Here is a 27,423-nt window from a genome sequence, read left to right as displayed (position 1 = left end):
TGCTTGCACAGGGGACTATCTTTACCTTTAGTATTTAATAAAGCAATCCTCCAGAGTAGGCAACACTTTTGGCCAAGCAAAAAAACACAGTATATACTTGCAAAGATGTTGGCAAAGAAAATGGGGCCAGGGTCCCAAGCTTGGTACTTGGTCAGACATGCAAGTCACGCCCTGACAGCGTTTGCCAGCAAAAATCCACCTTTGCCTTAGCTGGTAATACAGCAGATCTGGGAAGAGATAGAGGCATAGATGGTGGCAGCTGCCTTCTCTCGTAGCTCAGGCAAAGACCTGGCAAACTGGGCCTGAATCACCTGGAGAAGCAATATAAAAATGTTTTAAATAAAATTAGCTGAAATGCTGCTGGTTGTACACGCGCCAGGGGCTGTCTAGCCCTAACCTAAATGGTCAGACATAGTGGCTGCACCTTCATCTGCCTTTGATATCTCGCTCTTCACTGGCAGCTTTCTTTTCATGCCCCAGGATGGCAGCTGGCAGATGCCCCATGGCAGGACAAAGTACGTACAGGGCATGGAATGGGAGCTGCCTGATAACCCACCTTGGGAGATCCTCCAATGGCAGCTGCAACTCCCCACCCCCCAAAAAAAATTCCAAGCACAGATCCAGCTACTGGGCAATGGTCTTGCCCACTTTCTTGGCACTTACAGCAGGTGCCATAGGATCTGCACACAGCCTTAGCAGCAGGGACGGTTGTTCAGGAGTTTGCAGAAAGGTGTGAAATCATAAACTCTTACCATTTAAGCCAGGGGTTTTCCCAGCCTTTCAGAACTTGCTGGCATCTTTGGAATTCTGACCCAGAGTGATGGGCACAATCACAAAATGCCATGCAGCAAGGTTTTTTCAACTTATGAAGCAGAGGCCCTGTTAAACAGGATGCTTTTTAATCTGCACAGTCGATCAGAAACCCTGCTGAGCAAATGCCCCACCTGCTAGGCCCTCCTACTTTCTAAAAGCATGTAGCAGGCACCAGGCAAGAGTGTTATCTGGTGCCAAGGCACCCAGGGGGCAACACACCAGGGAGCCCTGATTTCATCATTTGCATTCCTGCCCCTTTTCCAGCCGCCCCACCTCAACTCAGACCTGTTGCCCATGCTAGCCTATTCCCATCCTCTTTTCTGCTCCAGCAATGAATCACAAGACTACAAAGTTCAGTCATTTTTTTTTATTATTACTATTTTTTTTTTTTGCTCAACAGAAGTCACAGCCGAACCAAAACAATCACAGCATACAATCCAGCCGGCTGGTTTTGCCCACTTAACTTTCCTCAATAGTAATTCTCCCAGAAAAAGGAAGAAAAAAGCTGATTTTTCTGAAGACAAATGAAACCTTCTCTAAAAGATATTTTGTCTAAACCATATTTTGTTTTGCCCTGTAAACAAATGCCTGATAGTAAGCTAAGCTTTTCTAAATAAAGTAGCAATTCTCAAAAAAAGCGTCAATTTTTCTAAAGACAAATGAAACCTTGTCTAAACCATATTTTGTTTTGCCCTGTAAACAAGTGCCTGATAGTAAACGAAGCTTTTCTAAATAAGTGTAGCGAGTCTCAAAAAAAAAAAGCCGATTTTTCTAAAGACATATAAAACGTTTTCTAAAGGATATTTTGTTTTGCCCTGTAAACAAATGTCTAATACTAAACTAAGCAATTCTAAAAAAAAGACGAACGAAATATTATCTAAAGGCTATTCTGCCCTCCCAAGTGGCAAAGGGCAGCAGAGGGTGAGATATCTGTTCTCTGGTACTGAAAAAACAGTAACTCTGAAATTGGCAACCGCACCAAAAATAGAATCTGTTTAAATGTGCAAGAACAGGAAAGCCCCTCATCTCGATCCCTGCATAGCTATACAACAAATTACTCTGAAGACTATATTAGTAGTAGTGAAATCAGCAGAACCTTTATCATCCTACTCCTCTGCATATTTATTTAGGAGTGAGGTCCCCAGACTTCCGTGGCACTTGCTCCCTTATATACGAATTGCGCCTTTGAACTCGACCTTGCCCATACTCCGGCTCTTCATCACCCAGTCATTCGTCCAGTTCTGACGGCAAGAACTACGGATCACGGGTAGGCTTCTCTTGGAAAAACAGAAGTCTCCTGCACAGGTCTCACGAAGTACTGGCATTTCCTTCTCAATTGTGCGGACTCTAGCCTTTTAAAGAGGAAGGAAAATCAGAATCCCTACTCAAAAAGCTGAACTTAATCATCCCCTGTGTCCATAGGCAGCATTCACTGATCCTTTTGACGGCTGGGAAGCAGAAAGAATAACTTGCTTCTGGGCGAAGGAGCAAAAGTGGAATTCAGCTGGCAGTGAAATGGCCTTTGGAGAACAGAACAGCAAGGACTGTACTTTCTCCTGCGTGTTTCCAGAAGTCGCGATACCTGGACGGGGAAGCGTCATCCTTTGTAGCAGGGAAGCACTGTGGCAGCTTCAACCTGATCTAGAATTGCCCGAAGCAAACACAGTCTGCTTTTTTCTAGAAGGCCTGGAGAAAATACAGACGTTGCTATTGTATCTCTACTGCCCTTTTGCATAGCTGGCGGTCTGCAAGTGGACATGGAGGGGTGATGTGGCAGGAACTCTAATCACCATCGGTAAGCCTATTTTCAGGCACAGGAATGGAGTGAATCATTTTTCTAACACCAGGTGGGAAAACCAGAAGAAAGAGTTAACAGTGACTGGTAGAAGGCACATCACTTCAGAGAGTCCAGAAGCTCGGACTTCCCTGCTGCTTTATTCTTCCTTAGCCCAAGCCGCAGCATTTCCCTTCTGTTCCAGGTACGGGATTACAGCATCCGTGTAGAACTTCTCCAGCTTGGGCACGGTGGTGTCCCAGAAAATGGGATCAAAATCCACAGGGGCAATGGCCGTCTCTTTGTTAGTGTGAACGACGAAGTCGGCCTTCTTGAGGCCGGTGACCCCCATCTGGCACTGAACCTGCGTGTAGTAGGGGTGGTCTTTCTTCAGCGTGTAGGACTCGCCCTCCTTCTCCAGACAGAAGGTTTTATCCTTGCAGGCATCCGTCACCGTCTTGTCTCTGTGTTTATACGGACACTTGACTTCCAAAACGGCTAGCTCTTTACCGGTACCAGCTTCCTTGACGATCCCGTCGGGGCTGGCAGCAAGCCACGCCTTTCTCTTGTCAATGAAGAGCCCACAATCGTCCACCGTCACCGGCTTTCTGGCCTTGCTGGACTTGATGGCTTCATAGGCCTCGACGGCTTTCTTCTCGTTCCGGACGCCCCAGGACATGGCTGGGGTCATGAAACCGGAACCCGACTCCACCACGGCTTTAAGGTAGGACTGCGGTACCTCAGAACTCTTCCCATTGACAAACTTGCTGTTGGCAATCTTGGGGGCCACCGAAGCTGTGATACGGTTCTCCCTCCATTTGTGCCATTCAGGGTTTGTCCGCTGACCCCGCGTCTTGCTCTCTATTTCAGCCACATTCAGCGAAGGGGGAGAATCACTCGCCTTGCCTTGCCTTTTGGTGGTAGTTTGCGACGGGCTGGCGTAGCTATCCACCGAGACCCTGGCGGCAGCGGCATGAGATTTCCCACCTCCACTGGCAGTGGAAGTCTTGGCTCTGGCACCACGGCCGCTCTTCCCATCTCCTTGGCCGCCGGCGGGCACAGCTGTGGACCTGGTCTGGCCACTTTGCCCTTTTGCGCTGGAGCTCGGGACGGAGGCAAGCTTCTCTCCCTGTCCTCGTTTGCTACCTTCGCTCTTGGCGGCTGGGGCAGCTGAAGCGTTGCCGCTAGCAGGCGTCGCCCTGGACGAAGCTGAAGACCGAGGGGCTGCCGGGGCTGCTTTCGGCACCGTGGCAGCCGGCCGAGGGGAGGACACGTCCGCGGTTTTTCTGGGTCTGCCCATTGTTTAGCTTTGGGGAAATTCTTGTTCTGCAAGGACAAAATAAAGAAAAAGGTAAACGGCTTGCAAAAAAACCCCAAGACACCTGTTAAGACAAGTGAGTTCCCTGTATTCAAAAGCAGTGACTCACGAAAGCTCGTCCCTGGGCCCTGCCACAAATTTGGTTAGTCTTTAAGGTACTGCTGGACTCCCGGCTCTTTTCTGCTGCTACAGACAGACTCGCACAGGTGCCTATTTTTATCTATCGCTCTTCTTTAGATACACTTCAGCAGAAGGTATCGGAAGAAGGGAGCTCTGGACTCTTGAACGCTCATGCCCTGAAGATCTTGTGCTACTGGATTCGAATCTCGCTTATCTCCAGTAGGACATAAAGGTAAAGGTAGCCCCCCGTGCAAGCACCAGTATCGCATCACGTTTTCACGGCAGACTTTTTACAGGGTGGTTTGCCATTGCTTTCCCCAGTCATCTACGCTTCCCCCCCCCCAAACAAGCTGGGTACTCATTTGACCGACCTCAGAAGGATGGAAGGCTGAGTCAACCTTGAGCCAGCTACCTGAACCCAGCTTCCGCCGGGATCGAACTCCGGTTGTGAACAGAACTTGGACTGCAGTACTGCAGCTTTACCATTCTGCGCCACGGGGCTCTTCCCGTGGGACATAAGGTGCCCTTAATATTTATAACCACCACTGTGGTCTCACTTCAGCCGCCTTTTCTCACTTTAATAATAAACGCTTCTAACTCATAGGATTCTGGATACGATCAGGCTGATTTTACTAGAAATCTTGCAAAAGCATTAGAATGCAAGTAGCAGAATGCAATACATCTCAACCACTGAGTAACAGAAGCGGCAAAATCATTAAGGGGCCATTTCACTCTCTCTTTCTCATCCGGCCAGTTAAAGCAGAAGGGACGAGGGTTTTGATGGAAATTCAACAAAGGAGTGCACCTATTGAGAGTCCAGGAAACTGAGCAAATGGAAATAAGATGCTGTTTAAATACTCTTAATACTTTTAAATGAAATCAGGTTTTTAAATGGAGAGCCAATTTGGTGTAGTGGTTAAGTGTGCAGACTCTTATCTGGGAGAACCGGGTTTAATTCCCCCCTCCTCCACTTGCAGCTGCTGGAATGGCCTTGGGTCAGCCATAGCTCTGGCAGAGGCTGTCCTTGAAAGGGCAGCTGCTGTAAGAGCTCTCTTAGCCCCACCCACCTCACAGGGTGTCTGTTGTGGGGGAGGAAGGTAAAGGAGATTGTGAGCCGCTCTGAGACTCTTCGGAGTGGAGGGTGGGATATAAATCCAATATCTTCATCTACCTCACAGGGTGTCTGTTGTGGGGGAGGGAGGTAAAGGAGATTGTGAACCACTCTGAGACTCTTCGGAGTGGAGGGTGGGATATAAATCCAATATCTTCATCTACCTCACAGGGTATCTGTTGTGGGGGAGGAAGGTAAAGGAGATTGTGAGCCGCTCTGAGACTCTTCGGAGTGGAGGGCGGGATATAAATCCAATATCTTCATCTACCTCACAGGGTGTCTGTTGTGGTGGGGGGGAAGGGAAAGGAGATTGTGAGCCACTCTGAGACTCTTTGGAGTGGAGGGCGAGATATAAATCCAATATCTTCATCTACCTCACAGGGTGTCTGTTGTGGGGGAGGAAGGTAAAAGAGATTGTGAGCCGCTCTGAGACTCTTCAGAGTGGAGGGCGGGATATAAATCCAATATCTTCATCTACCTCACAGGATGTCTGCTGTGGGGGAGGAAGGTAAAGGAGATTGTGAGCCGCTCTGAGACTCTTCGGAGTGGAAGGCGGGCTATAAATCCAATATCTTCTAAATGAACTTGGGGTTTTTTTAAGAGATTTACACTTCTAAAACGGAATCCGTGAGGACCATGACACTATAAAACATTTCTATTTGAAAGCTTCTACCAGGCCTAGCCTGATATCGTCAGAACTCAAGGCAGGTTACCCAGACTGAGTATACAAAACAAGACAGGCATTGCATTCAATTTCAAACCTTTAATGGCATAGCATAAAATACAGAAAAAGATTTGGATAGACAAGATAAGTCAGAATTGAACTTAGGTGAGACATAAAATCAAGCATAGCCAGAGTTGTATTGGAGAATGGTGGCCAAAAATTTTGCAACAGCACAGGTAATTTCTGAATTAGAGCCATTCAAGAAAAACAGACAGAAAGACAAATAGTTGTGATTGACGGTAGGAGGGGAGAATCTGCAAAACAATTCCTGACGGGGATTTTCATCCAGATGAGAGTTACTCAATAAGTGAAAAATTGTGTCAGGGGAGTTTGCACCCTAGGAACAATGTTTCATGAAAAGGAATTTGGAGATATCTCCCCTGCAAGACACTGGAGGGAAACACATTCAATTTGGCCAACATAAAAGCCCCTATGATGTGTAGGGATCACTAAATCAGTTAAATATCTGTGCATCTTACAGATGTCCAAACCTAAAGTAGCTGGAGAGCAGACGTTAGGGCTAGCTGGGCATAATTTAAATTTCTCTGAGTCAAGTAATTTTTCTTTAATACAACTGAAGATATATGATGCATCAGAAGTAGACAGATCACCCTAACTGGTTAAGTTTGGACAAAAGGGCCACTGACCAAGCTGAAGTATAAGAGTCCCTCAACAAGTAGGTAATAAGACTATTAGGCTCAGCCCTAAAATGAACCTGAAGCCAGGATTTGATTACCCAGACTGAGTATACAAAACAAGATTGGGCATTCAATAAACAGTGAAATAGGATTGGGGCGGTAGATCCAACCAGAAGTCTAAAAACAGAACTGAAGCAAACTGTCGGCATGAACACGACACATTATAGGATGCAAAACTCACACAATGCAAGCCAGGCTGCTGGAAACTATACACAGCAGTACAGATCACAGTCCCTAATAATTTAGCCAAGTAATTTTGTGAATCGTTTTGTACAGTGCTTCCCTACTGCCTGCATGGAAAAGGCTTCTCGAATAATTCCATTTTGCACGGTTTGCAGAAAGGAGCACCTGAGAACCAGTTTGGTGTAGTGGTTAAGTGTGCGGACTCTTATCTGGGAGAACCAGGCTTGATCCCCCACTCCTCCACTTGTAGCTGCTGGAATGGCCTTGGGTCAGCCATAGCTCTCGCAGGAGTTGTCTTTGAAAGGGCAGCTTCTGTGAGAGCGCTGTCAGCCCCACCCACCTCACAGGGTGTGGGGGAGGGGAAGTAAAGGAGATTGTGACCACTCTGAGATTCAGAGTATAGGATGGGATATAAATCCAATATCTTCTTCTTAATCAGCTGTCCATCTTCCTCCCCCTCCTCTGATAGAGCACAAAACATTCATCCAACTTTCTGCCTTCAGCCAACTGGTCCCACCCAACCCCATTTATAACAAAGGGGAGATAAGGAATCACTTCACTAGGCAATTAGCTTTGGCTGGGCTGAGGAAAACTCTCAACATTCCCCCAGGCCGTGGAAGAAGAGAAGTGTTTTGAAAGTAATTTAATTTTGTATTTTCTTTATTCCGCATTAGAGTCCCTGGTACTGGATTAAAGGTTTAAAAAAAACATTTGCTTTGGAAACGCAGAAGGTTTTTCAGAGTGTTCCTGATTCTCTACATTTCCCAGTTCAGGGGAAAATGTTATTCCAATTACAAAGAAGCACCAAAGGTAACAAGAGAAAGAAACTTTATTTACAAAAGTAGAAGCACATTGTTACATGATATATTCACGTTGGGACATTTAACTTGTGAACAGATTAACTTCCAAACTTGTTACAGCTACAAGCCCAGGTAAGAGAGGGAAGATGAAACACAAAAGGCAAGTAAAGGTCAAAGAGGTTCAACATCTAACTGATTGGGGGGGAGGGGTTGCCCAAGTGTACACCAAAGAGAGAATTCTCTTAACCCTTTCCCTCCCATATCCTCTTGCATGCAGAGTTAGAACATACAAGACCTGGAGGGGTAGCATATGCCTCTCCTAAAAAATAAATGTATGCCCATTTTCAGTTTTACCGCTCCAAATGCATTTTTAAAAGAAGAAGAAGATGATGAAGATTTTGGATTTATATCCTGCCCTATACTCTGAATCTCAGAGTCTCAGAGCGGTCACAATCTCCTCTAACCCTAACCCCACCCCCCCACAACAAACACCCTGTGAGGTAGGTGGGGCTGAGAGTGCTTTTACAGCAGCTGCCCTTTCAAGGACAGCTTTTATGAAAGCTATGGCTGACCCAAGACCATCTCAGCAGGTGCAAGCGGAGGAGTGGGGAATCAAACCCGGTACTCCCAGATAAGAGTCCGTGCACTTAACCACTACACCAAACATTTAACAGCATCCTGGAATGATTTAAAAAAAATCTAACCCCATATAAAAATCAACATCAACAACTATTAATAGAGCAAAAATATTAAGACAACATCATCAAGAACTAGAGTTGCCAGCCTCCAGGTGACGTCTGGAGACCTCTGAGAACTACAACAGATCTCCCAGCAACAGAGATCAGTTCCCCTGGAGAGAATGGCTGCTTTGGAGGTCAGGCTCTGCATTGCTATACCCCACCAAAGTCCCTCCCCACCCAAGCCCCACCCTCCTCAGGCTCCACTCCCAAAATCTCCTGGTATTTCCCAACATGGAACTGGTAGCTGTAAGAAAACCCCAAAAGTGAAGGAAAGGAAAGTCCCCTGTGCAAGCACCAGTCGTTTCCGACTCTGGGGTGACGTCGCTTTCACAACGTTTTCATGGCAGACTTTTTACGAGGTGGTTTGCCCTTGCCTTCCCCAGTCTTTTACACTTTCCCCCCAGCAAGCTGGGGACTCATTTTACCGACCTCGGAAGGATGGAAGGCTGCGTCAACCTCGAGCCGGCTACCTGAACCAGCTTCCGCTGGGATCGAACTCAGGTCGTGAGCAGAGAGTTCAGACCACAGTACTGCAGTACTGCTGCTTTACCATTCTGCGCCACGGGGCTGCTGGGTTATACAGAGACGCATGTATAACTCAGAGGTGATGAAAGGCTGAACTTGGTTTCCATTTCCTTAGTTGCAGAAGTTACCACAAAGTGAGGCCAGAACACAAACCAAGAAATAGGTGTGTCACTGATGAAACTGAAATTCAGACCACAACAAAGAATCTAACCCGAGAGTGACCCACCCAAAACTGGAGCTGAATTAAACTGATGGGCAGTAGGTTGGACAAAAGGAAATATTTCTTTACACAGAACAAAGTTTGAGTCCAGTGGCACCTTTAAGACCAACAAAGTTTAATTCTGTGTATAAGCTTGTGTGTGCATGCACACTTCTGTATGTCTCTAATGAAGTGTGCATGCACACAAAAGCTTATTCCCAGAATTAAACTTTGTTGGTCTTAGAGGTGCCACTGGACTCAAACCTTGTTCTATTGCTTCAGACCAACACAGCAGCCCGCCTGCATCTACTTTACATAGAGAGTGATTAAAATGTGGAATTCGCTGCCAGAGATGCAGTGAGGACAACAGAACAGCTTTACAAGGGGATTAGAATAATTGGTTAGATAGATTCGTGGAGGATCATCGTGGTTGAAGGGAACTTCTACATTCAGAGGCACTAAGTCTCTGAATCCTAGAGCCAGGAGACAACATTAGGGGAAGGTCTCAGCCTCTATGCCCTGTTGTTGATGGTCCAGAGAAACTAGCTGGCCACTATGTAAGACAGGACAGTGGTCTAAATGGACTACTGGGCCTTATTTACGTTAACTGGAAAACCTGACAGGAATCAAAACACCTCTATGTTTCAGTGGGGAAGTCACAGTAGCCTGTTGCAGCAAAAAATAATAATAATAATCTTGCAGAAAGCTCAGAAATCAAACAGATTTACTGAACCATCAGCTTTCAAGGGCTACATGAAGAGGTCGCTTAAGATGCAGTTAAAGCTCCCTTTGTTTTTTGAGTAACCTCCAAAGGGTAACAGCTTTTTACAGAGATTTCCACCGCTACTCGGGGAATCTGCATATGAATCCCAACTCCCAGCAGCTCTCAAACTGCAATTTTGGAGCCTGTTATTTAACAAGACAAAAGTCCTTATCAATACATAATGCTCATCAGTGGCCTCTGGAGTCTGTAGGGCACAGGTGGCAGCAGCTGATGAACATACATGGCTGACTGAATTCAACTAGAGTAGGGGTGGCCAACGGTAGCTCTCCAGAAGTTTTTCGCCTAACTTCCATCAGCCCCAGCCAGCATGGCCAATGACTGGGGCTGATGGGAGCTGTAGGCAAAAAACATCTGGAGAACTACCGTTGGCCACCCCTGAACTAGAGGAACCTGAATGGGTTCTGTTTAGTTAAATGTTCTGCCAAATTGGCTAGCACAATTATTCTCTTAACTTTCACTTTCCACAAGAGACTGAATATCAGGACCATCCCCAAGAGAAGCCATGTTGGATCAGGCCTGGGGCCCATCCACTCTAACAGTTCGTGTCACACAGTGGCCAAAACCCAGGTGCCACAGGAGGTCCACCACCAGGGCTAGAACTCCAGAAGCCTTCCCATTGTTGCCCCCTATACCAACCCCATCTACTTCCTTCCCTCAGAGGCAAGGTTCCCCCTCAATTTCTCTTCGACTGCTCTGACAGAGTCATCCTAGAGTAATGTGTTTTCTTCTTTCCTGAAGAACTCTGGATGTCGCACCTTGTCACAGTCAATCCTCCTATGGGATCTTGTGAGCACAAATTCTACTTCGTGAGCTACTGGCATTAAAGTAGTGAGCAAACAATTTGGCTACTGCATAAACTGGTTTGTTTCGGGGTCATCCTTCCTGAGCTAAGATTTAAAAAAAAAACTGAGCTAGCTCACACTAACGCAGCTTAGAGGGAATGCTGGTCACAGTGTAATATTGGGACGGTGGGGAGGGACGGTGGCTCAGTGGTAGAGCATCTGCTTGGGAAGCAGAAGGTCCCAGGATCAATCCCTGGCATCTCCAAAAAAGGGTCCAGGCAAATAGGTGTGAAAATCCTCAGCTTGAGACCCTGGAGAGCCGCTGCCAGTCTGAGAAAATACTGACTTTGATGGACCATGGGTCTGATTCAGTATAAGGCAGCTTCATATGTTCATATGATCGTTTTGGCTGTTTGCTCAGCCCAGTAACCTGAGGGAAGGCCTGGCAGCTCCCTTTCACTTGAATGGCACTCAGGACATTTTGAAATTCAAAATTAACAAAATATTTTATTTAATACAGTAGGGAAAGATCAGGTGAAATCAAGGGTAAAATTTCTGAGGTAACTCAATATAGATAACTCAGATAAAATCAGTACAGTCTGGAAACTAGTCAAAAGGGTCAAAATTACTGATTTTACTGGCCAAGTTTTAAAAAAAAAAAAAAACCTTAGCCAAATACTGACAAATTACTGAACGATTTCAGCCTATCAATAAGTTAGCATTTTCAAAGTAAAACTGGGACTTCATTAAAAGTTATCATCTGGCTTCCACCATCCCCATACCAGCCATCACACACCTTTTTACTGATAAAAAATATATATATTTGTATGAAGATGGGACAACGTTTTCATTATTGTACAAAAATTAAGGCAAAAAAATTCCCTATTAATGATTATCACGTACTTCAGATAATAAAACAGCAAAACATATTAAAATCATACATAAAATAATCATTATGAGAACAAAACAAAACTGTGAGGTAAGACTTTGCTTTGCTTTCACTTTATTATGGACTATACGAGCGCTACGAGTGCCAATATCTACCATAGGCTGTCTCTCTGTCAAAATAAGATATTTATAAGTTTAGCGACAGCTCTGTTGACATCGCCACTTAGCATGAGCAGTTCTGACCAAGGAAGTTGTGCCAAATCCAAAGCTTCGTCCAGTCTACTGTAAATATATTTAGCTGTCACTGAACCCATCAAAAGAAGTCTGGAGGTGCCTGGTCACAATCATGTTTTTGGTTGCAATTCTTTCTAAGATGCTGCCCTGGGGGTTTCATCACAGCACAAGGGTGTAATATGCACCATTAAAGTCCTTCAGCAACTGTTTTCTGAAGTATAAGGCCGGAAGAGCACAAGGACCATTCCTACTTCCCAAGTCAGTCCTCTGTTTCTAAATCTGGGGCTTTTCCTCTCAAAGCTGTTTATTCTAATCTAAGAGTCTCTCGTGAGGTCTAAATACCTGAAAATCTCTTGGGGGGCCTGAGGACTGTGTGGGAGTAATAATTAGAAAAGTGTAGCTTTCTTGGGAGCAAGCAGGGACCTCTTCTTTCTAACCCAGACCTCATTAACACAGACATATATTTGCACCAAAGTCATTTCTCTGTGCACCTTCCCCCCCTGGGGTAGGGAGATACCTCCCAAGAATTCATGTGTGTGTGAAGTGCTCTCACGTTACAGCCAACTCACGGTGACCCCATAGGATTTTCAAACCAAGAGTCTAACAGAGGTGGTTTGCCACTGCCTTCCTCTGTATAGTAGATCTGGACTTCCATGGTGGTCTCCCATCCAAATACTAATCGCAGACAACCCTGTTTAGATTCTGAGATCGGGCCTGGGACATCCAGGTCAGAGCAAGTATCCATACAGCTAGATGAGGGGTGACCAAACTTGCTTAACGTAAGAGCCACAAGACATGAACGTCAGATGTCTGAGAGCCGCAAGACGGAAGGAAGGAAGGAAATAGATGGGGAGGTAGAAAAAAAAGCAGGTTTAAATGCATTTCCCAAGCTGCCAGCTGGCTCGGCTTGGAGAAGTGATTTAAAGAGACAGATGCCTTCTCCAAGCCAGGCAGTGGGGGCTTCAAGAGCCACACAATATGGCCGCTGCTTAAAGACGGCCAGTGAAGGGGAGCTCACCACCACCTTCCTTGGTAGTTGATTCCACTGCTGAACAACTCGTGACTGTAAAAACATTTTCCCTAATATCCAGTCGATACCTTCCCACCCTTAATTTAAACCCATTATTACAAGCTTAAATTATTATTATCATGAGTTAAGAAGTTACACTTTACCAGTTACAAAGATGCTTATTTCCAACGCTTGTACTCCACTAACAGTGCAGTCAGCAATCTGTTCCCAATAACAAAAAGAATACCAATTTAAGCTACTCAAACAATATATCACTTGGAGCACAAGTTAGGACAGTCCAAGACAAAACATAAGGGCGTGGTATTTTTAACCTATTCATCAAATCCCTGATCTATCACACCCAGAGTTTTCTGAAAAAAACACAAATATGAAAATTGTCCAATACCCCAAACAGCATTATCTGATTTAGAATATTTATTTTGACTTATGTTTAATTTAAAAAATCAAGTATTAGAACATAAGAACATAAGAGAAGCCATGCTGGATCAGGCCAACGGCCCATTAAGTCCAACACTCTGTGTCACACAGTGGCAAAAAATTTTATATACACACATACACTGTGGCTAATAGCCACTGATGGACCTGTGCTCCATATTTTTATCTAAACCCCTCTTGAAGGTGGCTATGCTTGTGGCCGCCACCACCTCCTGTGGCAGTGAATTCCACATGTTAATCACCCTTTGGGTGAAGAAGTACTTCCTTTTATCCGTTTTAACCTGTCTGCTCAGCAATTTCATCGAATGCCCATGAGTTCTTGTATTGTGAGAAAGGGAGAAAAGTACTTCTTTCTCTACTTTCTCAATCCCATGCATTATCCATTATTCCATTATAAGTGTATGTTCTGAACTGAAATATTTGATTAGGAAATAAGAAGTGTACGTCCAGAAATTCTGAAGCAATGGGCAGGGAAATGTCCCTCCCCCAATAAAGACAAAAACTATGTATTTATGTTTTTTCAACATGGGTGGTTATTAGAAGACCCCCACACACACTTCCCAAAGATGCTATAGTACGGAAGCCACTGCAGTATAGCCAAACCTGAAATATCCACTGCTGTGGTTACTTTATGGATAACACACCTTTCTGCGCCCATGAGGCCCCAAAACAGCTCACATTGTTCTCCTCTCCCCATTATCTTCACGACAACCCTGTAAGGCAGGTTAGGGTTGAGTAGGGACTAGGCCAAGATCACCCAGCCAACTTACATGGCAGAGTGGGGATTCAAACCTGGATATCCAGATTCTAACCACTACACCAGACTGGCTCTTAAACTCTGAATGGAGTAAATCCCAAGGTCAATCCTTGCCTACTCCAGTTAAAAGCTATCTTGTAGCATGTATGGGAATGACACTCAAGTTGGTTCCCAGTTCCTTAGTCACACTTCATGGTTCCTTCTTCATGACTCCAACCACAGATATTGACGACACTTACAAACCTCTGCACCCAGCATTAAGCTTTGGACTGCCACAGATAGTAATCCCCACATTCAGGAGATTCTGCCCTACAAGGGGAGGCTGTTTCCTGTTTCAAAACCTAGTTTCTGGGCTAACTGATCCAAAGTGGGGTAGCCCAGGGTGAAATGCAGACGACGAATATGGAGGCACTTATCCCTGTCAAGAAACTGGTCTTGTCTAGACGTTTCTCGGACTTTCAAATTTTGGTAAGGCTTTTGGGCCTACTGAAGGCTCCCTCTGGATTATCATTGTCACAATATGCAGTTTCAAGAGAGATAAGAGATGAGGTAAAGGCAGGACACAGGTGCAGGTGAGATCATGGCCTGGGAGCTTCAAGGCCAGAGGTGGGTTGCACTAGTGGGCCTGGGTATAAATATAAATAAAAACTTACTTACTGGGTGTGCTGCTCAATTGTGGGCCCGTGCCAGCTGCAGAGGTACACAGATAAGGCCTGCTGTAGGTGGTCTAACATAAAGATAATTCATTCTAATGTAGACCTTCAGACCTTGCTTCCTGCCACCAAGTTTTGACTTTATTTTGCTCATTTCTACTCCGCCTTTCGCTCCAACAAGGAAGAAGACTGCAGATTTATACCCCGCCCTTCTCTCTGAATCAGAGCGGCTTACAATCTCCTATATCTTCTCCCCCCACAACAGACACCCTGTGAGGTGGGGGCAGATTTATACCCCGCCCTTCTCTCTGAATCAGAGCGGCTTACAATCTCCTATATCTTCTCCCCCCCCCCCACAACAGACACCCTGTGAGGTGGGTGGGGCTGAGGGCTCTCACAGCAGTTCCCCTTTCAAGGACAACTCCTGCAATAGCTATGGCCAACCCAAGGCCATTCCAGCAGGTGCATATGGAGAAGTAGGGAATCAAACCCGGTTCTCCCAGATAAGAGTCCGCACACTTAACCACTACACCAAACTGGCCTGCATTGTTCTCCTCTCCTCCATTTTTTCCTCACAACAACCCTGTGAGGCAGGTCAGGCTGAGACAGTGCCAAGGCAAGGATCTGAACCTGTGTCTTTTAAGGTTCTAATCCAACACTCTTCACCACCACACCACACAGGGCGGATATCACTATCTTGAATGTTGGACTCTGGAGTTTTATCTGGACACTGTACCTTCAGTCTGACCAGATAACATCTAGAGCAAATGACTAAAGCCTGAAAAAGAATTCTGAGACAGTTATTTAGCTTTATTATTTCCCCTCCCCCCTGCTTTGAATGCCTCTATAACTCCATGCTTTTGCACGTTTCTTTTTAATAAACCTAGTTAATTGTACTCCTGGGATGTCATTTGGGTTTTGGGGGCTTCTCAACCCAGTGGGGAAGGCAATGGCAAACCACCCGGTAAAAAGCCTGCCGTGAAAACGTTGTGAAAGCAACATCACCCCAGAGTCGGAAAAGACTGGTGCTTGCACAGGGGACCTTTCCTTTCCAACCCAGTACTTTGGCCTCTTTTGGCTACAGCTACCAAATAACTGTGGAACTCATCTTACAAGTGTCCTACCTGGCAGGGATAACTTCTCGATTAACAGCCAGTAGGGTTGGAGACTGGGTCCTTCAGTCTCTCAGGAGGACTTGGGTTTATACCCCGCCCTTCACTCAGAGTGGCTTACAATCTCCTTCCTTTCCTCCATCTTTTCCTCACAACAGCCTTGTGAGGCAGGTCAGGCTGAGACAGTGCCAAGGCAAGGACACAACAGACACCCTATGAGGCAGGTGGGGCTGAGAGAGCTCTAAGAGAACTGAGACTGACCCAAGATCACCCAGCTGGCTGCATGTACAGGAGTGGGGAATCAAACCTGGTTCTTCAGATTAGAGTCTGCCACTCTTAACCAAACTGCCTATCAGCTGAGGAATATCTTAAAGAGGCTGGTGGTGGCTCATTACCTCAGGTAGCAACGATCCACTCCCCAGTACTGTGCTCTTGTCCTTCACTCAAGGCCTCCTTGTGGGACAAAGGGGCTTTGAAACTTGCTCCTCCAAATTTAGGCCACCCCAAATCATATTCCCCTACATTGAAGGACTGCAATACAGCAAGCACTGGTCTACTTCTGGAACCCAGTACACCCAGATGATAACACTGGGAGGACCAATTCGGTAAGGAATTGGGACAAATGCATGCCCTCTGTGTCCCAAAGTAAGTAAACTTTTGCAAGTTTGGCAAGTAACTTCCTGGACATTATGGTTTGCATCAAGGAATGGAACGTCTATACAGGCCTATTTGAAAAAAAAAAACCCAACCCTACAGAGAATTCTTTTTCAAGGTTTGATAGCCACCATCCAACACACATTAAGAGAACTGTGCCATAACATCAATTCCTTAGATTAAGGAGGAACTGTACCAAGATAAAAGACTTCCAAAGAGAGGCGTGGTTTGGGGAAATCTCTTGACCACTAGAGGGTACCCAAAGCATAAATTACCGCTAGCCTATTCTGAGGCGTTATCTCAGAGCAGAGATAGTTGGCTTTGAAGTCAGAAAAAGCTGACCTAGGGAGAATGGTCTGCTGCTTCTCTACTGGAATATTTTGGATGGAAATCCCAGATGTAACAAAAAAAAACCCCACCTCGTTTTAAAAGAATGTCTAATCAGACAAACCACACAGGGGAAGGGGAGAAAAAGAAGTGTTCCTACTCTTAAGCAGCTGCCAGAACGAAGATCAAGACCCTCCCCCTCACACACTTTTGCAAAACCATGCACCTGCCCAAAACGCACCTGGATGTGCACTACTCTTCCGCAAAACCTCTTCCTCTGAGCTCCACTGACAATCACAGAACAGATGAGGGAGCCACATTGGTCTGCAGCAGCAGAACGAAGTTTAAGACCCACAAAGTTAAATCGTGGTATAAGTTTTCATGCGCAAGCACACTTCTTCAGCTACAGTGGAACAGAATTCACTCAGTTATTACCTATGGGGGCTGGTTGTCAGGAAGGGCCAGTTAGAGGCAAGATGCATAAGGACTGGGTGATTACAGCTGAGATTAGATTAAGGGAGTTGGTAAGATCTGCGGCGCAGAGTGGTAAAGCTGCAATACTGCAATCTGAGCTCTCTGCTCACGACCTGAGTTCGATCCCGGCGGAAGCTGGGTTCAGGTAGCCAGCTCAAGGTTAACTCAGCCTTCCACCTTACGAGGTCGGTAAAATGAGTACCCGGCTTGCTGGGGGAGAAGTGTAGACGACTGGGGAAGGCAGTGGCAAACCTCCCCGTAAAAAGTCTGCCGTGAAAACGTCGTGATGCAACGTCACCCCAGAGTCGGAAACTACTGGTGCTTGCACAGGGGGACTACCTTTACCTTTTTAAGATCTGTGAATGGCAGTAAATTAGCATACAAATACAAGAGTTAACAGATGGGAGAAGGAGGTTGAGTGAGTCCAATGGCACCTTCAAGACAAAGTTCAATTCTGGATAAAAGTGAGAACTGACTCCCAGAATTACAACTGGCCTCCAGTTGACACAGATCAGTTCCCCTGGACAAAATGGCTCCTTTGAAGGGCGGGGCTATGGCATGGAACCCTGCTGAGGTCCTTCCCATCCCCAAACCACCCCCGACCTTCACCCCCAAATCTCCCAAGAATTTCTTGGGCTGGCACCCCAGCTTACTCCCATTGTAAGGGTTGGGTTGCACTGTTAATAAAGCACTGCACATGCACAGAAGCCATTTAATTAGAAGCAGAAAGCTGTGTGAGTTTGTGCCCACTCACACAAGACTCCAGCTAATTTTCCCAAGGCCCTCTTATTATTTCAACTCCACAGTGTCTTGTGATTTGCATAAGGTTGCCAACTCCAGGTTGCGAAATTCCTGGCAATTTGGGGGTGGGGCTTGGGGAGGGCAGTTGAGAGAGAGAAAGAATCTCAGTAGGAACATAAGAACATAAGAGAAGCCCTGTTGGATCAGGCCAATGGCCCATCCAGTCCAACACTCTGTGTCACATAAGAACAGAAGAGAAGCCATGTTGGATCAGGCCAATGGCCCATCCAGTCCAACACTCTGTGTCACAGAAGAACATAAGAGAAGCCATGTTGGATCAGGCCAGTGGCCCATCCAGTCCAACACTCTGTGTCACACAGTGGCCAAAAATTTTATACACATATATATACACACTGTGGCTAATAGCCACTGATGGACCTCTGCTCCATATTTTTATCCAATCCCCTCTTGAAGCTGGCTATGCTTGTAGCCGCCGCCGCCACCTCCTGTGGCAGTGAATTCCACATGTGAATCACCCTTTGGGTGAAGAAGGACTTCCTTCTATCTGTTTTAACCCGACTGCTCAGCAATTTCATCGAATGCCCACAAGTTCTTGTATTGTGAGAAAGGGAGAAAAGTAGGGTTATAATGCCATAAGCCAGGGGTGTCAAACTCATTTGTTACGAGGACCAGATCTGATATAAATGAGACCTTGTTGGGCTGGGCCATGTTGGGCCAGGCCATGTGTGTACCTAGTTAAGATTAGGTAGCAGAGATATAAACTTTACAAAGGACACAAACACAATTAAATATATATATACAGATAAAGCTTGCAGCGAAATATTACAGCTTAGATAAAACTTACAGCGAAACAAGGAAAAATAGACCGGTTTTGCCTGTCAGCTTCAAAACAGGTCTATTTTTCCTTGTTTCGCTGTAAGCTTTATCTAAGCCTTTGTTTATTCAATTTACAAAACAACTTCTACTCTCAAAGATCATAACATTCTAACACTTCCAAGAAACAGTTTCATTCCCTTGCGGAAACTAATTTTTTGATATTGGAGAAATTGTCTATACCCTTGTGGTCGATGTTCACCATCTGAATTAATAAGTATTTTTGGACACATTTTCACATTTTTTGAATTGGTTTGTCAAGGGTTAACTCTGCTACATGAGTCAATGGTACACAGTGCCTATGCTTGTTGGAGGCTGGCAACCCTGGTTGGGGGCTGCTTCCAACAGTCCCCTTCCTTGAGCTGCTCTCACCTCAGTTGTCACCGCTGTTTCATCTCCAAACACAGTTTTGTGATCTGTTAAATTTATTACAGCAGAGAGCCAGTTTGGTGTAGTGGTTAAGTGCACGGACAATTATCTGGAAGTACCGGGTTTGATTCCCCACTCCTCCACTTGCAGCTGCTGGAATGGCCTTGCGTCAGCCATAGCTCTTGCAGAGCTGTCCTTGAAAGGGCAGCTTCCGGGAGAGCTCTCTCAGCCCCACTCACCTCACAGGTCTATTGCAGGGGAGAAAGATAAAGGAGATTTTGAGTCACTCAGACTTTGAGATTCGGAGTGAGACACAAATCCAATATCATAATCACCTTCTTTTCATGAGCCGAAGTCTGTTGAGTCAAATGCGCCGATTCATGTATTTTGTGCGCCTGTATCTCGCCCTTACTTCAGGGAGCACCCACCAGCATACGTAGTTCTCCTGATCCTCCTTTTTTATTCCCGCAACAACCCTGCGAGGTAGGCGAAGCTAAGAGAATGTGACTGGCTTACTACCCACTGATCTTCACGGCAGAGAGGCAGCTTTAATATGGGCATCCTCTGATCACTGTAACAGTGCGGGAAGGTACTTCCCAGTTATACCTTTAACTTCAGGAACTTTATCTGGACAGAATTTAATGAAGGGAGCCTTGACTCTTGAAAGCTCATACCACCCCCCCCCCAAAAAAAAAATCTTGTCGGTCTGTAGGGAGCTATGCTGTGTGTAAAGCACCCACAAGTCTCCTTCGGAGGTTTCTAAAAAGGCCAGAGGACCATCTGACAGCAGTATGGATTCTTAGGCAGATCACGGGAAGGGGGGTAGGAAGGGTTGCATTATGCTTAGTTCTCATGGCCCTTTTTTACATGCCCAGGGAAATGCTGTTCGTCACTTGGGGTCAGGCAGCAATTTTTCTCCAGGCCAGTTTGGCCAGGGATCCTGGAGGTTTCTGGGCATGAAGCAGCGGGTCACTGGTGGTGGTGGTGGGGAGGTATTTGTGAATTTCCTGCACTGTGCAGAGGGTTGGACTAGATGACACTGGAGATCCCTTCCAAGATTCTAAGTCGCAGCTGACTCCTGGCAACCCTGTAGGGCTCTCAAGGCAGGAGATATTAAGAGGTTGCCTGCCTCTGCGTCACAGCCCTGGTATTCCTTGGTGGTCTCCCATCCAAATACTAACCAGGCCCAACCCTGCAGGATCTGATAAGAGTGGACTAGACTGGGCCCTCCAGGCCAGGTCTAAGGTGCTACTGGATTCAGTTGCTTTATTTCACCCTACAAGTTATGTCAGTGACAATTTTCTATGGATTGTGACCCTGCAAGTATGTAGAAACAGCTCAGCCTATAAATATGGCTGCCTGTCGTACAAAAAAAAGAAAAAACACCCTCAACCACTTCATCTCCGGATAAGACAACATCTGTGTAGGGCTCCAGTAAATTGCTGTACCACGCTCAGTGTGTATTTTTGTAGAGTCTTTGGTTTTTAAATTTATGAAATGTTTATGCTTAGGATTGAAAGCTTTTTTAAAAAGGGGTTTGTAACTTGTAAGAGCCCTGTGGCACAGAGTGGTAAAGCTGCAGTACTGCAGTCCTAAGCTCTGCTCACGCCCCGAGTTCAATCCTGGCGGAAGCTGGGTTCAGGTAGCTGGCTCGAGGTTGACGCAGCCTTCCATCCTTCCGAGGTGGGTCAAATGAGTACCCAGCTTGCTGGGGGGATGTGTAGAAGACTGGGAAAGGCAATAGCAAACCACCCCGTAAAAAGTCTGCCGTGAAAACGCTGTGAAAGTAACGTCAACCCAGAGTCGGAAACTACTGGTGCTTGCACAGGGGACCTTTCCTTTATTTATTTTTTAACTAACTGTTGTTTCCTGATGAAGCTGCAAGCAAAATCCATAAGGATCCTCAAGTGAAATTAAGTTTAGTTTCTCACTGCGCTGCCTTCTTGTTCACCTCTTCCTTGATTTCTGAGTGGACAAGGAGCAGGTGGCATCAAAACACTCCTCTCCAGAGAATGTGCTGTAACCTGACACTGCAGTAGCCTTAAGCCCCATCCTCCCTTGTATTCCACAGAGGTTGTTCGGAAGACGAGGTCATAAAACCATAGCCTGAAAAGATATTTATAATGCTGTGCCACATGTTAAAAAGTATATTGGGTAGACAAAAACACCTCTGAGAAGCAGATTTTTCAGGCTATGGAACAAAGTTGGAATCCAGTAGCACCTTTAAGACCAAAAATAGTTTTATCGAGAACGTAAGTTTTCGTGTGCTAGAAGCACACTTCATCAGACAATGAAATGCGGTACAGTTAAGCAGTGCTACGTATAGTTTGTGGGTAGGGTTAAGCATGCAAAATAGTACAAAGTTAGAACTCAGTGGCAAAATAGTGAAATTAACAAATGGAAAGAATAACAGTTTGGCCTGGATAATAGTGTGGGAAAACAGCAAAAGATAATAAACATGTTGGAATTGGAGAATGATGGTAAGAATGGCCGTAAATGCGGAGTCTGTTAATTGCTCTATTTCTCCTCGAGGCTGGGTTAAATTGAGAACATCTTTTCCCCCATCCTGCTCTATCATTTTCTTACATTTTGTAACATCCAGTCACATACAAAGTTTCAAGGAGTTCAAAAGTTTGCACAATGTTTTGAGTCAATTTGGTTGGGCCTAACCAATGGCATTACATCGCTTCCTTGCAACTTTTCCCCACTAAAGACAGCCCTCCTCTCAGCCATTTGTTACTACAGATCATGTTAAAAAAAGAAACCAAAAAAAAAAAAGAAAAGAGGCAGAGACAGTGTTGAATATGAAAACCGAAACACCACTTGCGGAGCAGAGTGACTCAGTCCTTCTCGAGGCATGCCAGGGCATATCACTGCTCCTTGTTCCTGCAAAGACCCTTCTATACAAAGACAATATGATTTTCTGTTAACCAGATGGGAAAGATTCTCTACAGAATAAAAACTCCAAGCAAATACTAGGCAGAGAAATGGGGAAGACAGAGGACAAGTACTTAGGGAATTAGCTCTCGGAGCTAGCAAAGAGTAGGAGTCTAGTAGCACCTTAAAGACTAACAAAAATTTGGGGCAGGGTACGACCTTTCATAACACTCACACCCTGCCACAAATTGTGTTAGTCTTTAAGGTCCTACTGGACTCTTACTCTTTTCTACAGCTACAGACTAACCAAGCGACCCATATTCTATTCTCCCAAGCATCCAACGGCAACCGGCCTACAAGCAGGACAGGAAAGCAACCAGACTCCCTTGATCAGGGGTGGCCAAACTTGCCTAACACAAGGGCCATATAGAATAAACGTCAGATGTTGGGCGAGCCACAAGACATGAACTTCATTTGAGAGATGCAAGACATGAACATCAGATGTTTGAGAGCCGCAAGACAGGAAAGCAGACAGGGGGAGGGGGAGGTGGAAAGAAAGCAGCTTTTTATCTAAAAATGCATTCTCCAAGCTGCTGGCTGGCTTGAAGAAATGATTTAAAGAGAGAAATGCCTTCCCCATGTTGCCTGATTGGGGGGGGGGGGCTTCAAGAGCCACACAATATGTGTGAAAGAGCCACATGTGGCTCCCGAGCCACAGTTTGCCCCACCCCACCCCGCCTCTGATTCTTGCTTTCCCCCACTTTCAGGCACTCGGAGATATACTGCCTCTGAACACGGAGGCTCCATTAAACCCTCACAACTAATAACCAATAAGCTGCCTAGTTCCTTTTTGGAAGTGTCGTCAAGTCACAGCAGGGCTTTCAAGGCAAGGGAAGTTCAGAGGTGGTTTGCTATTGCCTGCCTGGCTGCCACACCCCTGGTATCCCTTGGTGGTCTCCCATCCAAACACTGACCAAGACTGACCCGACTTAGTTTCCAATAGAGGACAAGATCGGGCCGCCCTCCCCTTTTACCACCTGTTAATCTAGTGGCTGCAACTGTGCCCCGCAGCCAAAGTCAATTGTAATAGAAATATCATTTCCTTTTATAGACCCTGAACCAGTTTAGGCACATGACCCCCACACACTTCAGTATTACAGTGAAAGGAGAACAGAAGTTTGAGTTCAGTGGCACCTTTGAGCCCAATGAAGTTTTATTCAAGGGAGAAGTCTTTACACACTTTCCTTCATGCCCTTCATCATTTAACAATTAAGTCTTAACCGGTGTTCCCTCTAAGTTGAGTTAGCCTGAGCTAGCGCACAGCTTTTTCGCCTCCAGCTCACACGTTTTTGTCTGAGCTCACGAAGGATGACCCCAGAGCACACTCATGTATGCAGTCGATCACAACTTTAATGCCAGGAGCTCACAACTTTAATGGCAGTAGCTCACAAAGTAAAAATTTTGCTCACAAGACACTGCAGCTTAGAGGGAACATAGGTCTTAACCCCACCACCACAAGCGCAGCCATCTTCCCCCCCCCCCCCCCCCAGCAAAGACGCGCTAGCCCCTATGCTCACTTCGGTGGCCCTTATCTACTCTTTGCTTTAGGACTGCATTCTTGGGGTGCGTTCACATGACCCTAAATAATGTGTTTTGTAACTGGATTTTCGCTATACCCACACAGGAAAAACCCAGTAGCAAAACGGGTTCCACAAATTTCGCACTAGACCTTTAATCCTGGTTTAACTCCGTCCCCAAACCGATATTCTACATCAGAATCATAGAAACCAACTCTATGACTCCATAGATCCAAGCGGGCAGCCGTGTTGGTCTGAAGCAGCTGAACAATGCAGGAGTCAAGTTTCCCCTTTAAGACCAACCCGTTTTTATTTAGAACGTAACGTAAGCTTTCGTGTGCTCTTAAGCACACGTCATCAGACGAGGAATCCAGCTCTGACGAAGCGTGCTTAAGAGCACACGAAAACTTACGTTCTAAATAAAAACTGGTTGTCAAAGATTTCAGGTTTCCTCGGCTGGCATCATCATTAGGGTTTGTAGAATCTTTCGGGCTCACGTGCCGTGTTCTAATGGAGCAAGTTTTTCTTCCAGCTGAAAACGAAACATCTGGAAGGAAAACTTTCACGGCACTTGAGCCCGAAAGATTCTACAAACCCTAATAATAAAAATGGGTTGGTCTTAAAGCTGCAACTCGGCTCTATGATTTTAGTGTAGAATGTCACCTCGGGGACAGGGCTAAACCAGGCTTCGAAGCCTAGTGTGAAACCGGTCACTGTTTAGTGAGAACGCACCCTGGGACCTCTCGAAAGCGCTTCGGATTGCTGCACTCCAAGCGCACCTGAGCTCCCGAGCAGAGAACCCCGCGACCCCGCCCAAACCACCCACCCACCTGAAACGGCTTGGCCCTCGACCCCTCCCCAGGAAACTTCACCCAGAAACCGAAGCAAACCGCACCGCTGTAGAACCACGCCCCCCCCCGCACTGCCTTCTCCCGGGGACGGAAGAGACCCGTTCTCACTCGCAAACAACTTCCGCAACCAGGCTCAAGACCCCCCTCCTCCTCCTCTCTCCCCCCGCACCCCGTTGCAAAACCACGCGCCTACCCCAAAAAACTTTTGCAAAGCTCCAGCCTCCTCCGGGAGAGCGCCGCCGACAAGCACAGAGCGGGGGAGCGGCGGTCTGCGCGCGCGCAAATTGTGCGCCTCCGGGCCGATAGCTCCGCCCCCCGCCCTGGTGCACGCGACGGGAAGCGGCGCGTGCGCAAAGGCTCCGCGGTTTCCCACCCCACCGCTACCCTTTCTGCCGCTCTTCCCGCGCCGGGTGGAAGCTCGGCGGGGTTTTAGCAGCTCTGTAGCTGGGAGTGACAGGCTTCACGTTCCTGGGATCCAAGAGCACTGCAGATGGTGGCTGTAGCCATGAAATTAAAAGACCTTTGCTCCTTGGGAGGACAGCTGTGGCGAACCTGGGCAGTAGAATAAAAAGCAGAGACATCACCCTGCCAGCAGAAGTCCCTATAGTCAAAGCGATGGTATTCCCAGTAGTAATGTGTGGCTGTGAGAGCTGGACCGTAAGGAAGGTGGAGTGCAGAAGAAGAGATGCTTTTGAGCTGTGGTGCTGGAGAAGGCTCTTGAGAGTCCCTTGGACTGCAAGAAGATCCAATCACTCAGCCCTAAGGGAAATCAACCCAGACTGTCCCCTGGAAGGTTGGATGCTGAAGCTGAAGTGCCAATATTTTGGCCACCCAATGAGAAGGGAGCACTCCCTGGAGAAGACCCTGATGCTGGGAAAGACAGAAGGCGAAAGAAGAAGGGGATGGCAAAAGATGAGATGGCTGGACAGCGTTACTGATGTAACTAACACGAATTTGAGCAGACTTCGGAGGAGTTGAAGACAGGGCCTGGCGTGACTTTGTCCATGGGGTTGCAAAGAGTCAAACTCGACTGTGTGACTGAACACCAAAAAGTAGCTAGGAGACATGGGAGGCGGGGGGCCACAGGCGAAGGGGGCCCTTTAAATTGTGCAAGAGGCTGGTGACTGCTCCTGCCGCATGATTTAGAGCCCACCGATCAGCCGATTTGTGGGCAGTGTTCCCTCTAAACTGAGTCAGCGTGAGCTAGCTCACATTTTTTTTTAGCCTCCAGGCTCACACATTTTTGTCTTGGCTCAGGAAAAAAATGGCCCCAGAGCAAACTAATGTACGCTCGCAACTTTAGTGCCAGTAGCTCAGGAAGTAGAATTTTTGGCTCACAAGACTCCACAGTTGAGAGGGATTATTGGTTGTGAGCCCTTTAAGTGGCATGGGAGGGGCAGTGGCTGCTCCTCCTGCACAATTTAAATCACATAGGAGGGAGAGGGGCAGCCCTGGGATGGGGGGGTGAGGGGCTTCCCCAAGCTGTCAGGGGGCCAGGCCCCATGGGCTCCTGGTTAGCTACAGGCCTGGGTTTTAGGCGGGAAAAATTGAAGTTCTATGAAAGGAAATAGGGTATTGCCATCTCCAGGTGTGGAACTACCTGGCGATTGGAGGGTGTCGCCTGGGAGAGTGGGGTATAGGGAGAAGTAGGGTATAATAGCATCCGGTCCCCCTTTCGAAGCAACCATTTTCTCCGGGAGAATTTTCATGTCAAAAAGAAATTAATCCCTGTAATTCGTGGACAGTTGTGCTATTAAAATGGCAGGCGAGGAAGACCGTCCTGGAAACCCCCCCTCAAAAATAAGAAAACAAATTCAGGATTTGCTGATAGATGAAGCAAGGGGAAAGTACAACTCAAATGGGATTTATTCAGGTTTCACACCAAATAGGTAGATTATAACAAAAGACACCAAACCTTAATGTTTTCATGTAGCATCAAGTTTACTCAAAATTCTTTTGAGTGACTTCTTACTAGGCAGGATCAGTAGCACCCTCCACCTCTCCAGGGGAGTTGTGTTTGGATGACAATCCCCCCACCCTAAAAAAAACCCCATCTCCTGCTACTTGGGTTGTGACGATCCAAGAAACAGTCCCTGTCATGAAAGAGTCCCTGTCATGGCTCCCATTTCAGCGGCCATGTTCCACTGCCAAAATTATACTCCAAGCCAGGGATGGGCAACCCTAACCAAATCCTGGGTGGCAATGCAGACAATGCTTGTGAGGAAGGTGCCCAGCAGCCTCCGTTTGGAGATCATATCGTCTGTCAACACATCAGAAAGTAATTTCTCCCCTGCTGAGGGTTCAGAGGAGCTGTTTACCCTTGAAGATGGTCAATGAGGCTGAAGAGGCAGGCCGGGAACGAGTGACATATCTGGTAGGCGGGGATGTTTGTGTCTTTGTCCACCACATCCAATTATCACGGGATTTTGCCCAAGATCACTCAACCCTACCACCCCATCCCATCCCCCACCATGGGCACTTTAGGACCTGGCAACGCACCCTCTGATCAAGCTGAGAACTTGGAGGCAGCCGGATTTCTGTGGATCACATTGTCAAATATGAGGTACCTGTGAAAAATCCCAATCAACTGATGTCTAGAGAGGCTCTTTCCTTGCTGCTGTGGGTTTTGGGGGGTGGGGGGAGCGAAGTTACTCTTTTTATGCCTTGCAGTGATTTTCCTCCTTTCTCTACATATGTACTCACATATCTGCATTTCGTTTTTCCTTCCCCTCACTATCTAAACCAGAGGTGACCAAACTGTCTCGGGAGCTACATGTGGCTCTTTCGCACAAATTGTGTGACTCTCGAAACCCCCACCAGCCAGCTTTGTCTCTTTAACTCAGTTCACCAAGCCAGCTGGCAGCATAGAGAATGCATTTAAAGTTGCCTTCTTTCCACCTCCCTTCCCGTCCCCCTCTCCCATCTATTTTCCTTCCTTCCTTCCTTCCTTCCTTCCTTCCTTCCTTCCTTCCTTCCTTC

At 46.5% G+C, this 27,423-nt stretch overlaps 1 protein-coding gene across 2 annotated transcripts; it reads right to left on the bottom strand.

The window, feature by feature from the left end:
* Positions 1–1,165: 1,165 nt before the first annotated feature.
* LOC132574300 (uncharacterized) lies at positions 1,166–24,765 on the bottom strand. 2 transcript variants are annotated; one of them, XR_009555602.1, is made up of 3 exons: positions 24,638–24,765; positions 1,533–3,913; positions 1,166–1,412 (listed from the first exon to the last, which is right to left on the bottom strand). XR_009555602.1 is itself a non-coding variant. In XM_060242663.1 (2 exons), the coding sequence occupies exon 2, from the start codon at positions 3,885–3,887 to the stop codon at positions 2,748–2,750; it is 1,140 nt and encodes a 379-aa protein (XP_060098646.1). In that variant the 5' UTR covers positions 3,888–3,913; positions 24,638–24,765; the 3' UTR covers positions 1,166–2,747. The 2 variants fall into 2 exon arrangements, 1 of the variants encoding a protein (XP_060098646.1); XM_060242663.1 differs by having other exon boundaries at positions 1,166–3,913.
* Between the last annotated feature and the right edge of the window lie 2,658 nt (positions 24,766–27,423).

The sequence above is a fragment of the Heteronotia binoei genome, chromosome 6 (assembly GCF_032191835.1).
Source record: "Heteronotia binoei isolate CCM8104 ecotype False Entrance Well chromosome 6, APGP_CSIRO_Hbin_v1, whole genome shotgun sequence".
Classification (NCBI taxonomy): Eukaryota; Metazoa; Chordata; class Lepidosauria; order Squamata; family Gekkonidae; genus Heteronotia; species Heteronotia binoei.
This window is presented reverse-complemented; position numbering and strand designations above follow the sequence as displayed.